Source organism: Seriola aureovittata, chromosome 18, assembly GCF_021018895.1.
Source record: "Seriola aureovittata isolate HTS-2021-v1 ecotype China chromosome 18, ASM2101889v1, whole genome shotgun sequence".
Classification (NCBI taxonomy): domain Eukaryota; kingdom Metazoa; phylum Chordata; class Actinopteri; order Carangiformes; family Carangidae; genus Seriola; species Seriola aureovittata.
This window is the reverse complement of record NC_079381.1, coordinates 12,891,035-12,907,109: the sequence shown is the minus strand read 5'-3', so window position 1 is coordinate 12,907,109 and position 16,075 is coordinate 12,891,035. Positions and strand designations below refer to the sequence as shown.

The 16,075-nt window shown below is 38.9% G+C and overlaps 3 protein-coding genes across 5 annotated transcripts; 2 read left to right on the top strand and 1 right to left on the bottom strand.

The window, feature by feature from the left end:
- On the top strand, positions 1-4,019 carry rhof (ras homolog family member F). Its single transcript, XM_056403591.1, has 5 exons — positions 1-454; positions 749-836; positions 1,970-2,079; positions 2,444-2,578; positions 2,817-4,019. Exons 1-5 carry the CDS (start codon positions 320-322, stop codon positions 2,979-2,981), a joined length of 633 nt encoding a protein of 210 aa, XP_056259566.1. The 5' UTR covers positions 1-319; the 3' UTR covers positions 2,982-4,019.
- On the bottom strand, positions 3,747-12,412 carry tmem120b (transmembrane protein 120B). Its single transcript, XM_056403586.1, has 12 exons — positions 12,240-12,412; positions 10,169-10,287; positions 9,514-9,630; positions 9,359-9,418; positions 9,146-9,241; positions 8,957-9,046; positions 8,648-8,713; positions 8,438-8,499; positions 6,957-7,049; positions 6,597-6,661; positions 6,203-6,271; positions 3,747-5,779 (listed from the first exon to the last, which is right to left on the bottom strand). The coding sequence occupies exons 1-12, from the start codon at positions 12,300-12,302 to the stop codon at positions 5,663-5,665; spliced, it is 1,017 nt and encodes a 338-aa protein (XP_056259561.1). The 5' UTR covers positions 12,303-12,412; the 3' UTR covers positions 3,747-5,662.
- On the top strand, positions 10,328-14,526 carry morn3 (MORN repeat containing 3). Of its 3 annotated transcripts, none has more exons than XM_056403589.1 (6): positions 10,328-11,665; positions 13,247-13,407; positions 13,532-13,689; positions 13,773-13,932; positions 14,031-14,215; positions 14,369-14,526. In XM_056403589.1, exons 2-6 carry the CDS (start codon positions 13,272-13,274, stop codon positions 14,435-14,437), a joined length of 708 nt encoding a protein of 235 aa, XP_056259564.1. In that variant the 5' UTR covers positions 10,328-11,665; positions 13,247-13,271; the 3' UTR covers positions 14,438-14,526. The 3 variants fall into 3 exon arrangements, with proteins under 3 accessions (XP_056259564.1, XP_056259565.1, XP_056259562.1); XM_056403590.1 differs by lacking the exon at positions 10,328-11,665 and adding an exon at positions 11,821-11,841; XM_056403587.1 differs by lacking the exon at positions 10,328-11,665 and adding an exon at positions 12,637-12,756.
- Positions 14,527-16,075: the final 1,549 nt, after the last annotated feature.

The window sequence follows — 16,075 nt, the reverse complement described above, 5'->3', positions numbered from 1 at the left end:
CCTCCACATGTGCAACTCAGCTGCTGCGCTATTTGTACACAGAGATGCTGCTTCAGTGAGAAGACCGGCAATAGGACGGTAGAGAGCTGTAGGGTGGTCTATTGGAAACAGTTTCAGTGAGACAGGAACAGGAAGTGGTGAACAGTTACCTGGTAAAACATGAGGCTTGTCTGTTCCTCTCTCCCGACACTGCCTGCAAATCATCTCAGCCTTTCCAAATATAGATTCATCTGGCTTTGCCATGTATTTGACTTAAATCCAGAGGGAGTATCTTCAGCCCTGTCCTGCCTGGCACTTGTTTGACCTGTTTGGAGGCGAAATGACACAAAACGGTGCCGGGACTCGTAATGGTAACGCAAAAAAGGGAGAAGAACTTAAAATTGTGATTGTTGGAGATGGAGGCTGCGGGAAAACATCTCTTCTGATGGTTTATGCTAAGGGTGATTTTCCAGAGGTAAGAGGTGCTTCAATGTCATGTATTGTAGCGCATCTCTTAATATTGTATATTAATTTGTTAGTACACATATAATTTTTCTATCCAGCGAAAGACTGAAATAATGTTAACATTTGAACATCTGATCTCCCGTTTTTCAAACCTAATTTAGTACGTGTATTAATGTGAGCTGAATCCATATATTAAAGGGTTAACTAATTTAATAATGTAGCTTAAATTGTGCAGAAATGACAACACATGTCAAACATAGTTGTACCATAAAATCTACGTCTTTCTCTTGTGTGTCAAAAACAGAAATATGCGCCATCAGTGTTCGAAAAATATGTCACCACTATCTCTCTGGGAGGAAAAGAGATACAGCTCAACCTGTATGACACAGCTGGTAAGTCTCCATATCAAAAATCACCTCCATGAATCAGTTATCAGTCTCAGTGCAGTACATTTTACATCAAGTGAAAAGAAGACAACAGGGTTTTGAGCATGATGAGCAGTGACCACACACTGTGTCCACTGGATGGAATATAATAGAAACATTGTGCAGATAAAGAGCACACATACTGACTCAGACGTCAGTGTTGATGTTTCTGCCGTAGGGGTCATTATTTCATAGTGCTTTTATCTTTTAAGAAAATAAAATTCAGGCATCCTAACACTGTAGTGCATTCTGTCTTTATCTTGTTTGTCCTGACACTGAGAGACACAGAGGAAGTGGTAAAGGTCGATGTTAACGTCAGAGCAACATCAAAAGCATCTTTCAGGAACTAATTGTTTGCATATTAGTAACTATTAACAAGCTGCTATGGAGACAACTTTTCTTTACACTTCACTGTGACTTCAAACAGCTGGGATTGTATTTTTATTTTAGCCATTGACTAATATTAGAGCCAGCCTGATATTTGAGTGTTATATTTTATTAAAGTACAATAGATCACTTCTAAGTTAGAACGTTAATTCTGAAGTATTGATTGAAAAAAGTGTCAGGGTAACACCAGTCAGATTGTCAGTCATTAAGGTCTCTGATCTAATATTGCTCTCATTTATTTTGGTATTATTTATTTAGGATTTAACAAAATTAAACACCAAATGTCTGGCACAGAAGGGTTTTCAAAAATGGCACCGTCTTGTATTAGTAGTACCTAAACAACACTGAGTTCACCTCAAAGCTGACGTGTATCTCACAACCTGTGGTATTTCTGTGGGAGATAAAACATAAAGTTCCTATGTTAACTGGACAGTTTTCAGGAAAACCCATGACAGAGTGGCAACTTATCTTCTGTATAACTGCAGCAGGCTGCCTTACATCAGTGGTAAAGGAAGCTGAAGCCAGGATGTGGTTTTCTACATCTACACCAACTTTGAAACATATGTTGCATCTTGATGTTTAGACCATTTTTTTTTTTTTTTTGAAATCCTGCCCAGCATTTACACACATAAGAAGTAATTTATGGGTGTTTGCACACTTCTGCATTTATCACCTAACACATATTTCACACTTTTGTTTTATTTTATTTTTAGGACAGGATGACTATGACAGACTACGGCCGCTTTCATACCAAGAGGCCAATTTGATTCTGGTCTGCTTTGATGTGACCAACCCCGTCAGCTTTGAGAATGTCCTGATAAAGGTAATCACTCTACAGGACATTAACAACATGCCACGATTCACATGCAGGTGAACAGAAACGAGATTGTGACTGTTCAACTGGAGTTTCAAGTTTACTGTTTGAATGATTGTAAATGATTGTTAGGAGCCTGGTGTGTTTGTGTTGGCTGCATTCCTTTAGCTATGATTAACTCATGCAATCACGGACATTGACCTCGTGCATGCAGGTAGGACTCAACACTGTGCAGGCACTTTCTCTCCTCAGTGCTTACAGTCTGAGGAATGTTGCCAAGAGAAAAATGTTAACCTAATGTTAAAAAGATATATCGTATCTCAAACCAGTGTGTGAGACATTTAATTTTTTTTTTTTTTTTTTTTTAACGCAGTGGTTCCCAGAGGTGAAGCACTTCTGTCGGGAGATCCCGGTCATCCTGATTGGCTGCAAGACTGACCTCAGGAAAGACAAAGAGTGTTCAAGGAAACTGAAGGCCATGAATCTGGCTCCCATCTCTTACACACAGGTAAGACAAAGCGTGCAGACATTTACTCGTCTATGAAAACCGCTGCTTGAGGTTACAGGATGTAAACTGCAATGTGCAAGCGCAGCCTAACCAGAACCTACGACCACATTTAACCCTGCTGCGGTTCCAATGCATAATAGACTTATTGCAAATGAACATTTTTCTGTCTTTATCACCTTTATATCACAGTCACACAGTCTAATTCTTGGTATTGATGTTGGGTTGGTTTTGGGTGTAGGGTGAGGAGACCCGGCAGCAGATGAATGCAGAGCTCTACCTCGAGTGCTCAGCAAAGTATCAGGAGAACGTGGAAGACATTTTCCGAGAGGCCACCAAAAAAGCTTTGGCCTTCAATCGAAAACTAAAGAACTGTAAAAGGAGGAGGAAATGTGTGGTTTTATGAAGTCAAAAGAGCAGAGGCTTGAGGACTCCACTCTCCTACAGGCGAGCGCCACGGGTGATGGCCTCACGTTTTCAGAGTGGTTGGAGATTCAGTAACCAATTCAGACAGATGTGGAAACAGTTTGGTGCACTGGAGGTGTGGGCCCCAGTGAATCATGAGCGCGTCTCCCTTTACCGTCAAACAAAAATGACGCAACAGGAAAGACAATTTTGCAAGAAGCTGCAGTGTGGAGATTTTCTAACGTGGTATACGACTTGAAATGCTTTTAGTAAATGTATTTTTCACTATTTTATAAGAATGTTGTTTTCTATATATTTTTTCTATTACAAAACTTTGCACCGTTTGCAAACTAATGTGTTTCACTGGAAAGTATATTTATTGGAGGAATTTGAACAAAAGATTCTGTCAACTGTCAAAGTAATGTCAACTTGGATTTTTTTGCAACTTCTAAGTTTTTATAGTGTCAGTTCAAGATCTGATTCAAAATCTGCTGGTAACAAAATGCCCTGATAAAATAGTTGATGAAATTCTACTTATAATGGCACTGTAGCTTTAAAAGTATTGAGAAGAACAAGAAAAAACTTGATAAACACCCAACAGGGTTAGTTCATTTCCAGTAAAACAAAAAAACTGGGCTGGAATTTGTTTTGAAACTGCATCAACTCAAACAGGGCTCTTACCTTTACCAACAGCGCCCACTAGTGTTGAAAAACTGGAATGTGTCACAGTTTGTGTCTGCACAAGAAACAGGAAAAGCTAAATTTCTTTTTTTTTTTTTTATTAGGTGTTTATTAATATTTTTTTTACAACAATGTACACAGATAGAGAAATTGTCAACTGTCTCTTGTTACTGATCTTTTTCAGGGACCAGTTACAGTCTTGAAATGAACGATGAAAACATTGTTTAACATCAGATACGTCATAAAAACGAGGAAGTTGTTTTGTGCATTCTGGCAGCTCTCGCATCAAATGTAACATTTTGGTCTGTAACTCAACATGCTTCAATTTTCCCTCAATAAAAGTGACACATAAATACTGTGATTCTCTTCAGGACCATGACTGCATGAGTGGGAAAAAAAAAAAAGGTAGAGAAATGTAACGCCAAAGTCTTTGGATTTTCTAAATAAAAAGGAGCAGGGTTTTTTTTTTTTTTTTGCTGTGACAGACCAGAGGGAGAATAAGGCAACAGAGACCTGACACCACTACAGCTGTCTGTTTGAACCCACCTGACCCGCCGCTGAAAAAACAAAAAGACTCTTGTGTAATACTTTCAAACAAGCGTGAAATGTGAACCAGACAAAACTACAGTGAACTAGAGCAAAAGCCCCAGAATTGGCCATAAATTAATTTGTAGACATATTAAATTCAGTGTGTTGATTGGAATAAGGAAAACTATAATCCAGCACATTATTAATCATCATTGTGTATCATAGTCTTACAGTACCAGTGCCAATAGCAGCGTTTTGATCATAATACATTTATGCAACATTACAGAACAAAGTGGGACCTGGCAGCACAGTGATGACAAATCCACTGTGCATGGACTTCAAGTGTTAAACTGAATTTAAACCTTTGTGATAAAATGTTTAATAAGCTTGAAGCTCTTCTTATACCAGTAAAAATTTAGACCATTAGTGAAACATGATAAACCTAGGCATATACTACAGTTCGTTAGCATTATGTTAATGAGAAGATAAAAGTTGAAATTGCTAGGAAGGAGCTCACATGAAAACCTCCTTCAATCCTCAATGGGAACAGTTTTTTTTAAGAGAGTTTTTGTTCATGTGACTTATAACCACGTTTAGGCATTGGATCATACATAAACATTTATGTCTTTTGTAACCACTGCCTGAAGGGAACAACAGTGTTGCATTCCCTTGTCGTCCTGTGTCTTTCTAGGAAGAAAGAAAACAAAAACAGAGCAGGCGCTGACTCCAGACTGGAAAAAATATACCACATGGAGACTTTTTTCCCCCCCATGAAACTGAAGGTAACTCTGGGCAGTCAAGTATCAGGTTTGTGTTTTTTTTGTTTTTTTTTTGTTTTAAATTGGAAAGACCTACATTTGTAATTTCTGAGAATAAAAGTCTAGTAAAAAAACGATTTAGCAGTGAAATAGCACAACGAGGAGGTGACGACTACGCCGCAGTGCCGAATTGAACGTGTCCAAGTTAGTTCGAGCCAGAGACAGTTTGACTGTTACTACTTCACAGAAGTATGAAGTATGTACATGACAGACGTTAGGTCTTCAAAGGCAAACTATATTCTGCTCTGTTCATTGATGCTACCTGCCCTCTTTTAGTTGCATATGATTTGAACAAAGGCTCTCAGACAGATTCATGCACTGACACAAACACCCAAATAAAACGCATCCTTTCCACTCACTTTTTATGTACAGGATAAAGCGACAAACTGTTCATCTATGAGGTGAACAACACTTTGCGTGTTGGGACCGACTGAGCAGCAACATCAACAACAACGACGAGTCATTAGAAAGCAAAAGCCTGTTCGCCAGATAACTCTGGCTGGACGCCGCTGTTGTACTCAAAGCCTGAGAGAAACAGTGGTTTCAGCTTGGTCGTCTCCCGGCCTGACCGTACTGTGGTCAGTCTAACAAGCGATTGTGCATGTTGCTTCAGAATTACTGGCCGTTTGAGGAATCTGTGGTGTCTCGATGAGTCTCAGTCATTTTTTTGCACCTTTTCCTGGTTTTTCTGAATTTTTTGGTGGACAACTTTTACTGTGGTAAGAAAATTTCCCAGGAATAGGACGAGAAATGTCAGTGCCAGCATAAATACCTGAAACGAAACAGGGAAACAGTGTTTGATTTCAAAACAAGTCGTGACATGTAATTTTATAACTTCATTTGTATTTTGAAATGTTGTAAGGTTGGGACACGTTGAGGCAGGTGGAGATAAAAGTCTTCCAAACACTGCACCTGACTTCACTTCAAGTTTATTTGTGTCCAGAAACCAAGTCAAGCAAGTGTGCACCATGAGGCTGCACATCTGGTAAAAAGTAGATACAACTTTTAAACAACTAATAGTGCAAACTCTCATTATGGCCCCAACTGTGCATTTGTGGACACTGCTTAAATACAGACAGGCAAAATGCATGGATTATTCTTTACAGAAAGCCTGTCAAAATAAGTCTTTTTTTAAAACTCTGCCTCAACATGTCTTTTGACATTTAAGTGATAGACCTGTCAATGAAATCCTTACCTGCCACTCCTTACAGTCCTCATGTCCTGCCAAGCGAAACAGGGTCACTGAGTTGTACAGCTGCCAAAACTGAAAACGAACAGGAGGCATTATCTTTCATAAAGTTGCTGCACACTCATTGCAGAAGCTAATTTCCGTTTGGTCCACACCTTTCTCCTCAGCCGATACAGTCGATATCAAAAAGAGTACATTTGTTGAACTACATGCTCTTAAAACAGAAACATTTTAAGTGCACTTAATACAGATCAAATAACAAATAAAGAATGTGGCACTGACCGAGGAGCTTACATGATCTTGTGCAATGTGCTCATGATTTTAAAAATATTGGAGTAAGGTGATAAAGCTCTAGTTCGATATTGAACAAAATAGAAGAAAAACTTTTGTTTTGACTTACATGGCCAAAAAAGAGGAATGGCAAAAGAAAAGTGAGGCCTCTCCACATCCAGGACTGAAATCCCTCTGCAGAGACACAGAGGAACTGTAACAGTGACCTTGGGACAACATGACACAAAATACTACACAAACGATCGCTGTGGTGTCAGTCCTCTCTGACATTAAAGATGGTTTGAGCAGCAAATCCACTGAGACCTTACTCGAGTTACTCCGACATGGCAGCACTGTGATGTTAACAACTGTCTCCATCTCTCACCTTTGCCCTATTTTTTTTTTTCTTTCTTTACAGACATGGCGTTACAGATGGCTCAAGAGTTCAAACGAATGAAATGACTACCACCCAGAATAGCTTACAACTTACCCACTGTGAGGTCCAGCTGATTCCTCTCTCCCAAAGCTCGCAGCCGGTATAAGCAGCCGCTCTGGTAGTAATACTGAAGGAACTGAACAAAGCCTGCAGGACCAATGGATCACACAATTTACAGATTACTGCACAATTAACGTGAACAGATCAATGAGGTTCGGATGACCTACTTCATGCCTCAATCACTAGATTAACATCCGTTACCTTCCCCATAAAATGTGGGTAAAAAACAAAGTAAACAGAAGCCTGTAATGTGAAGCTTTACACATTGAAATGAGGTCATTCTGCCCTAAAAAAAAAAAAACACAACAAAGATGATCTCAGTTTAACCTGAATTTGTCAGGTGAGGTTTCTCTTTCTTTTTCTGTACTACTTAAACATTTGACTTCCCATACCAGAGAGCCCCATCACACTATATGTCACATTATGAGTCTGCATGTGATATACTGAACAATGACTGTAACCACCAGTATGTGACACGACTTCACTTCTCTATTTTGGTGACAAGACATTTTCACAGAAGGCCTTGCTTGTTCGCAGAAGCATATTATAATTCATGCTAAAAATGTATGTGTATGTAATTAATGACATCTCCATTCACCAGCTTAAATGTGACAATATCAAGGATATTTCACTGTTACGTGACAAATGTATGTTGCAGGTGATCCTGCCCTTGACCTGCTCTGGCCTCGGTGCACTATCATAGCTTGGTTCTACAGAGTGACAGCATCCAACATGGGAAGAGAGTTTCGAAATCTAGTATGAACAGTATACATCTGTGGACCAGTTGAAAAGTCTTCATCATGAGTACAGAGGATGGATAACTGCATTTTGAAAGGCTCTCCAGCTTTGCGGAGTTGTGTCATCTTTGGCAATTTTAGTATTAATTTTTTTTTGTACAATTTTTCTTGTTGACTGAATCAATTTGGTTTTTGGACTGTTAGCCAGACAAAGACATCTGGAGACATCAGCTTGGACTGTGGGAAATTATATTAGGCATGTTATTATTTTCTGCCATTTTATAGACAAACAGTTTATCAATTAATCAAGAAATGAACTGGCTTATTTAGTACACGGCCTGAACTTGAGTGAACTTGGCAGAGCGCCTCAGATGTGTCAGAATGTGGTTACAACAACAACAACAACAACAAAAAAACAGTGAAATCCTATGTTTGTTACATGGCACGCACAACCTACTGTCGCCCGTGCAACCAGCTCTTCTTCAGGTAGGCCCAGCACAGTGCTAAAAAGTGACACATTATTTTAACAGAAAAAAAAAAAAAAAAACTGTCTCCCACCAATAAAACTACCTGAACAGATTTGATGTGCAGATTCAACACTGGCATGACATCAAACCTCAACCCTAGTGTAAACAAATTTTAACATTACCCTTTGCCACCCACACCTCAGAGAGCCCACAAACGTACACACAAATGAAACCTCCCACAAAGTCTAGTAAAAAGATTTAAAATTCTTACTCTGATAGATGGAGAAAGCAAGAAACTGGCTTCTGAACATCTGATACATGGGGCCTTCCGGCCTGTGAAAAGACACAAAGTTACACAAAAATTACACTCACACAGTAGCCTTATTGCCTCAGCAGTCGCTAACTTGGACATGTCTGAACAGACGTTCAAATTCGATCACTGGAACAATGTGACACTAAGGAATCAAAGACAAAAACTCACCAGGTAAGCATCACACCTGACAGAAAGGTGGATACATAATGATGAGACACCCACCAACCTTTGATCCTGGAAAGCATGAGGAGAGTATGTGACGAGATGAAGGAAAGACAGGTAAACAAGTTACAACTGTTACTTCAGGAATTCAGCAAGCACTTAACAAAAATTACTGAGGGGAAATCATAAATTTTATCTTCAATTAAAGAAACAAAAAGAAACAAAAAAAAAAAAAAATCAAGAAGAAGCGCTCCAGTGGTTTTACTTCACAGTTTCAGCTGACTGTAGCATATCTGAATTAACAGCACAACACACCTGGAGCCATTGCTCATGAGGATGCTTTCCCTTATGGTCAATGTGCAGTAGTACCACACTAGCAAAAAGTTGAAGATTTCATCAGTGACACTAAACAAAACAAAGAGAGCAAAATAGTGAGCCACACTTTAATAAGTGCCAACATCAACAACAATAACAAATATGCTTGAGGGGAAAACATAAACTCACCGACAGTTGAGAAAAAAGAGGCAGGTTATGGCTCCAAACATCAGGATTATCGTCATATATAGCTTGAACTTCTCATACTCATCTTTATAGGCAAATCTATGTGAATAATCAGAAGACGAGAAGAGAAAATGAGCGGCTGACCATAAACATGGACAAAATCCAGAGTGTAAAGTGTCTTTTCAGGCCGTCCTCACGGCAGAGTGCGTCACGTACTTTGCCTGGTTGCTGAGAAGCGTTACGTTCACATTGCCCAGGACCAAATTCAAGTACAGCCTGGAAACGAAACAAAGCAAAAATATACACATGAATGTATATGAGAAATAAAATTCACTGTCTGTGATGAATTGCCGACATGAAAAAGTACTGACCCGTTCTTCTTTGGCAAATATGCTTCCATGTCAAAGAACACATTTTCTTTATCTTTGATTTGCGTTTTGATGTCTGTTATGAGTTTCAGGTCTTTCTCGTCACATGCTTTTGCACACCTGTAAAGAAAAGACAAAATGATGATGAGAGGAAAAGTGAACAAGAAGATGAAGAACACCTTAACTCTCCTTGTGATAAGATTAATATTTATGATATATGTGTCAAAGTAAGAATGTAACATGATAATTCAAATACTGCAGATATTGACTACAGATCTTTATATATTTCATTTTGCAAAGTGTGTAACTTGATGAAGATGATGCCCACAAACAGCAGCACTGAAATAAAAACCTGCAGACCATTTATTTTCATAGGGAACATAAACATACACTGTTCAATTCAATTAACTCTGCCTCGACTACTTGTCTTTTCCACTGAGGGTGATTTTGAGTTATCATAAACTGTTTCCTCCTCCTTGCTGACTTGGCTGCAAAACCATTTCCTTGAGTGCTGACAAAAAAAAAAGAAAAAAAACTTTCTTGCACCCACTCCACAGGGTTATGGTTTTGTTAGTTTTTTTTTAACCAAAAGCACTTCACATGCAATTTCTAAACAGTGACTCGAACTGGCTGATGAGCTGGACTGGAATATACTTACTTGCTCAAGCAGTGCCTCAGGTCTTTTAGGCATTTTCTCTGTTTACTGATGGCGCTGCTGCATGTTGTCTGAAGATTGGTGAGCTCCTCAAGTTTTTGCCTGTATATTTTGTGAGTTTCCTGAGGATCAAACAAATGCACAAAGTGAACAAAGAACATTTGTAAGTCTGCTTGCTCTGACAAATGGGAAATAGGTCATTTAAATGTACATTTGTGCAAATTAGGTACTACTGTACTACTGTAACACTTCTTTTAAACAGTGAAAATGGATCCTGATCCCACCAAAATCTTTCCCAAGATTTAAACATTCTCACTGGACCACACTGTAAAGCTTTTGGTGAACAGAGTCTCTAATCAGTGGAGATGGAAATGCTTCATGCTGTGAAATCTTGTTTCACCCTTCCATCCAAATACTCTTATGTCGGAAATACAGGATACATCCCAGTTTACATGCATTTGTGCTGGTAGACCAGACCAAAGCTTCCCCATTTTTTCCCCTTCAGCAATGAGTGTGTGGAGGAGAGGATGTACATCATCATATCAGCAGACATAATCCTGTGGTGTGAGGTTAAGAACTCGAGCCCATTCCCCCTCCCCAAAAATGATTTGCACAGCCACGTGAGCCCTTGACATTATCAACGTCCTACATATTTTCTCATATCTAGACTCTAGAAAGATCAGGATGGGATCATGTCAAGAATCTGTCAAGAATCCAAGACCAAGAATCAAGAATCCAAGACCAAAAAACAATCGAAAAAAGTGGTCCGAACAAAGGTGTTTTGTCAGCTACTGTATCTTTCTTGTCATCTAGGTAAGGCCTACTGTAGACCTGGTTGAAAATTAGTTTTGGGGAAAGTGGTTTAAAAGTACACCATCTTAGTATAAGCTACATTTTATGTGGTTTGAATTTTCTAAAAGTAAAAACAAAATATACTGGCTCATGCACTAAATTAAACACTGGGGAAGGCTATGGACTCGCTACACGAGCTACTACTTTTTTGTGCAATCCATGTTTTAAGGTTAGTAAATTTTGAGAATTGTACGAACGTATGAATGTCACATCACAGTTTTTTTCTCATCAATAATGTTAACATGCAAACAGCCATTTTAAGAGATGTATCTTTCCAAGGGTTTACTAAAAGTCCATCAACAATGTGTACATGGTCGAGTTTATTCAAACACACTGACACTAGAGTTAAGATTTTAACCTGAAAAGTCACAAATGTAAAGATAACAAATCTAGAAGGATGCAGCTGACTATGAATGGGAGACTGTTTCTATGCAGGTTAAATATCTGACATCAGTTATTCACCAAAACATGTGAGCTTCATTTAAGAAAATCCCTAGACAGCTGACAGTCACCTTCATCATCTTTCCCTGTGGACCAGCTCCACATTATAAATTTTGATGGCATCACAGATCCACGTCGCAGCTGTGTGATGCCAGCATGAGGAGAGGGGTGGCACCACAGACCACATGACGCCTGTTGTACCTCAAAGTAAATGATTATCTTGTCAGTCCTATCCTATCACCTACTACTTATATTGTTGTTTCGAGTTAGCCAGCTAGCTAAGGTGAGCTAGCGTGGTAATGATGCATGGGGATGCTTTCGGTGACAATGAAATAATTTATTCTGGCAAAGCAACAGTAACAAACACGTGTAGTTTACGACCTGTAAGTAACTTTTGTTGCGATCGTTTAAAACATTAATCCGTCGCACTGTGTGGTTAGCTAAGTTACTGTAGCTGCTTATTAGCCGCATCACACACTAGCAGCAAGACAAGCAACCTGCTGCTAACGTTAGCGGCTAAAACATAGGGATGTTACAGTAAAGTCGAAGATAATAAATCCCCAGTGAAACATAACCCATCCCACAGATATTGCTACCAATCCCGCCGTTTTTGGCTCGATGCTGCGTTTAAGGCTGATCTGAGAATGAATGGCGAATAGGAAAGAGCCAGCCAAACTAACGTAGCCACTACAGTATCTACTGTCAGTACCATCCACGAAACACTACAGGCAGCAAATCAACCATACACGATGATGTGCTCGTTTGTAGTGTTGTCTGTCACCTGTAACTGTTGATATTCCTCGTCAATTTCCTCCCACTCCGTCTGGAACTTCGGTTTGGACATTGTGGTGCAGTAGCTGGTGAAGCGAAGAGGACGGCTGCAGCCTGAGTCTCTCCTCACTCAGACTGACCATCCACTCAGCCGATCTTTTAGTTGGGTTGCACGGAGCATGCGCACATCATAAACCACTGCCAGGACAACTGTTGTAGCTGAGCGTAACCTGGACACACAAGTGACTACAAATTTATCTAAAATAAAATAAAATAAAAAAAATTCACAAAAAATGTATATAAGCTGTAGCTGTCATAAGCATTTGACTAATTTAAAATTAACTTTTAATTTAAGTTACACTGCACCAACGCGATTGTGTTGCTAGGATACAACGAATAATACACTCATGACACCAGCTAAACTCCGCACTGCCAGGACGTTCTCTTCATTTATTCAGTAGCTACTTGCCCCGAGTTTACAAGCGGATTGAGTTTAATTAAGTCATCCGCTTGAAGACATCGCTAAGGTATAAGTACTTTGATTCGTATGAGTGGTTGACATCATAATTTGCCCGATGTTAAGTTACAATGTTTCTAGTTAGTAATGCTAACTAGACGAGTAACTAAATGGCGTTAGATGGACCTTCTAGCACACAAGCTAATCTAGCCAAATCTAACTTTGTCTGCACTCTGTTTTCTTGTTTTTGCAGGACATTTCATTAGCATTTTTTTTTATAAAATCAATGAAAGGACATGCTACAATGATAGTAAACACATAAGAAAGGGATGATTTTTTTGTTTGATTGTTTTATTAGTTAGCTCATATTTTGTAACTTATCATTTATTATATGCAACTGTTAGCTGGCAATGTTTATAAATTTGATTTTCTGCATTTCTGGCCAAGAGGGGCAATTGAGTTTTTCTCCTTTTGTTAGAGTATTGTCAATTTTGGGCAAAATTGGCAAAACTGCACAGCTTCATGGGTCTAACATGTTTTATTTTTATGTTTTTCATCAGGGTTTTCATCAAGCTACCTCCAGCCATGCCATATATTAAAACAAAAAAAAAGAATTCAACACTGTTGGATCTTAAGTCACAGAAATGCGGACTGCGGCACACAGTTTTCTCAGTCAATGGAAATGCATACACTGGAGAATGGCAGGACAACAAGAAGCATGGTTAGATGCTGTGTTGTGTTAGTGTCCACTGAGTACTGACAAATTTGTGAACACCTGGTTGTGAATTATTATATAGTTTGGTTACACTATAGCTAAATTGTTTATGCTTCTTAATCTTTTCAAGGAAAGGGAACACAGGTTTGGAAGACATCTGGTGCCATTTATAATGGAGAGTGGATGTTTGGAAAACGGGATGGATATGGTACCTACAGTGTACTCCTCCCAGAAACAAAGGAGTATGAAAGGAAGTACTGTGGAAGATGGAAGAACGGAAAGAAGCATGTATGTATCTGACATACTGCCATACATGACAAATAAATGTAATTACACTCTGTGATGTTTTGCATCACTTTCTATCCTTTCAGGGGTATGGGACGTACTTCTACAATAACTCAGCAGTTTATGAAGGGGAGTGGAGTGAGGACCAACGGAGTGGCTGGGGAAGAATGTACTATGAGAATGGAGATATCTACGAGGGAGAGTGGATGAAGGATAAGAATCATGGACAGGGTATCATTCGATTTGGTAAGAGTAATTTGCTTTGCATACATTTTTTATCAAAAATAAGAAGGAAAAGGACATTTTGTGAATTTGAAAACTTTACTTTCCAACCTGTGTCCAAGCAAATGGAAACTGGTATGAAGGTGCGTGGCAAGATGGCAAGAAGAACGGTAATGGAAAGTACTACTATTCTGACAAAGGCCAGCTTTATGAAGGCTTTTGGGTGAAAGGAGTAGCAAAATGTGGGACCCTGTCTGATTTTGGGAGGGATGAAGCACCAACCCCAACGAAGTATCCAATTCCACAGGTACGCCACTATGACTGTGGATACTATTAGAGCCATGCATTTAATTTTTGAATATATTTTCCTTATGCTCTGTCAAAACTTACATGACAAAATAATCATGGACAGCAAATGCAGTATTGTGGATTAAAATATAAACATATCTTCTTTTTCAAGATACACCTGGTGGATATGCAGTTGGTTTTAGGGGACGCCCAGTCAGCCTATCTTGATCAGTGTCGATGAACAACAACAAGTGGATCAACAGCAAGTTTCCACACCCCACCATACACAGACAAAAAATTAAAAAAAATAAATGGCATGATGTTATTCAGCATGTTCAGTTTGTCCAAATATTTACAACCAAATCATTTGTTCTTCACTGTGGAGCAAACCAAAATCATCTACAACTATTTCAAATGTGCTGAAAGCAAAAATTATGAAATTTTACATGTTAATCCGGTCTATTTCCAATGCAGGTGATCAAACAACTGTGATGACAATAAAAGGCTTGCTGCTAACTGTCTATCACATTACAGAACAGCTCAGATCTAGGGTTCCTAACTTAGTATCAAACTATGTATTTGAAAAAAATAGCTGATGATTTACCAAATTCTATACTTAGACCTGTTTGATACTAATGCAAACACACAACCAAAGGCGATCAAAGCAGGTCATAAATTCAGTGGTAGTATATGTGGGATATCCAAATGACAAGGCCTCTTATTTTTTACTTGCAGGGACTGGTCAACTATTAGGCTTTACTGCATATTCTATATGGTGCATTCTGACAATAATTGTACACTCTGACAGTCCCTGTGAACTTGTAAACTAGCCACACTTAATTATTAAATAAGAAAGCTCTGGTACTGTGTTCTGTTCATACCTCTGATCATTCAAATAATTGCTCCCACAACCAGCCTGAAAGAAAATGGAATTATGATGGAACATCTGCACCTACAACCGCCTCCTAAAGTGACCAGATAGGACCTATCAACTTTCTGCTTTCCAATACCTTAACTTCTGAATGGATCTCCAGCCACATCTGAACTTCTATACAGACTGCTTACTCAGATTTATCAGATTGTTCGGAATAAATCCCCAGTTAAATTAAATTAGAATAAACATCAGTTTGATGGGAAAGCACTCCATGGGTACTAAGAGTGAATGATGAAAGAAACATGCTAATTCAGGATAAGTGAGACAAGTGCAGTGCTCTGGCTTTACAAAATGAAGCACAGAGGAACACTAGTGTCTAATATCAACAAGTACTCCACTGATGTCAAAATGTAACCTCTGTGGAGGTGTAACGAGTCAGAGTTCTTTAAAAAGCTTAAGTGTCGACAGTATAAATGAAAATTCACCCATCAGACAGGACCTGCTCAGCTGGTCATACAGCAAGGATAATGATCTAAGCAGATATGTGTTAATTAAGCAATATCACACAAGAAGGAGTGATGTACTGAATATCAGCACGGCTGTGATTCAGTCATAGGTACAAGGCCGCAGCCTGAGTACCGAATACAATCACACTTTTATACAACACTTAGACGAGCGCCATATTAGTTAAATAAAACAGATTATGATTTGTTAGTTTATTTTTATCATTCATTTGGCTACGCCAACACGAATAGGCCTAGTTTTGCAACTGGAGTGGTACTGGACCGCTGCTAAGTAACACAAAAACATTTTCCTGACCTTCACAGTGCACACTACCTTGCTACTTTGTTTGCCTGTTACCTCAGGAATGCACTTAAGTATCCCGGCTTCTTCCCTTCATCCTCTTCTGACGACCACACACAATTTAATTTGAATGTTATTTCTGGAAATATATTAATTTTTGTGGTACAAAATGTGTTATAATCTAACATAGATAACGACCAT

Bases quoted from the DNA above. Each gene is read 5' to 3' on its own strand.
- rhof (XM_056403591.1), top strand. From the start codon at position 320: ATGACACAAAACGGTGCCGGGACTCGTAATGGTAACGCAAAAAAGGGA. The intron at 2,080-2,443 runs GTAATCACTCTA...TTTTTAACGCAG, and splicing joins TTGAGAATGTCCTGATAAAG to TGGTTCCCAGAGGTGAAGCA. The intron at 2,579-2,816 runs GTAAGACAAAGC...TTTTGGGTGTAG, and splicing joins CTCCCATCTCTTACACACAG to GGTGAGGAGACCCGGCAGCA.
- tmem120b (XM_056403586.1), bottom strand. From the start codon at position 12,302: ATGTCCAAACCGAAGTTCCAGACGGAGTGGGAGGAAATTGACGAGGAA. The intron at 10,288-12,239 runs GTGACAGACAAC...TTTGATCCTCAG, and splicing joins AGGAATATCAACAGTTACAG to GAAACTCACAAAATATACAG. The intron at 8,500-8,647 runs GTGAGTTTTTGT...GTCTTTTCACAG, and splicing joins TCAGGTGTGATGCTTACCTG to GCCGGAAGGCCCCATGTATC.
- morn3 (XM_056403589.1), top strand. From the start codon at position 13,272: ATGCCATATATTAAAACAAAAAAAAAGAATTCAACACTGTTGGATCTT. The intron at 13,933-14,030 runs GTAAGAGTAATT...CCTGTGTCCAAG, and splicing joins ACAGGGTATCATTCGATTTG to CAAATGGAAACTGGTATGAA. The intron at 14,216-14,368 runs GTACGCCACTAT...TTCTTTTTCAAG, and splicing joins CGAAGTATCCAATTCCACAG to ATACACCTGGTGGATATGCA.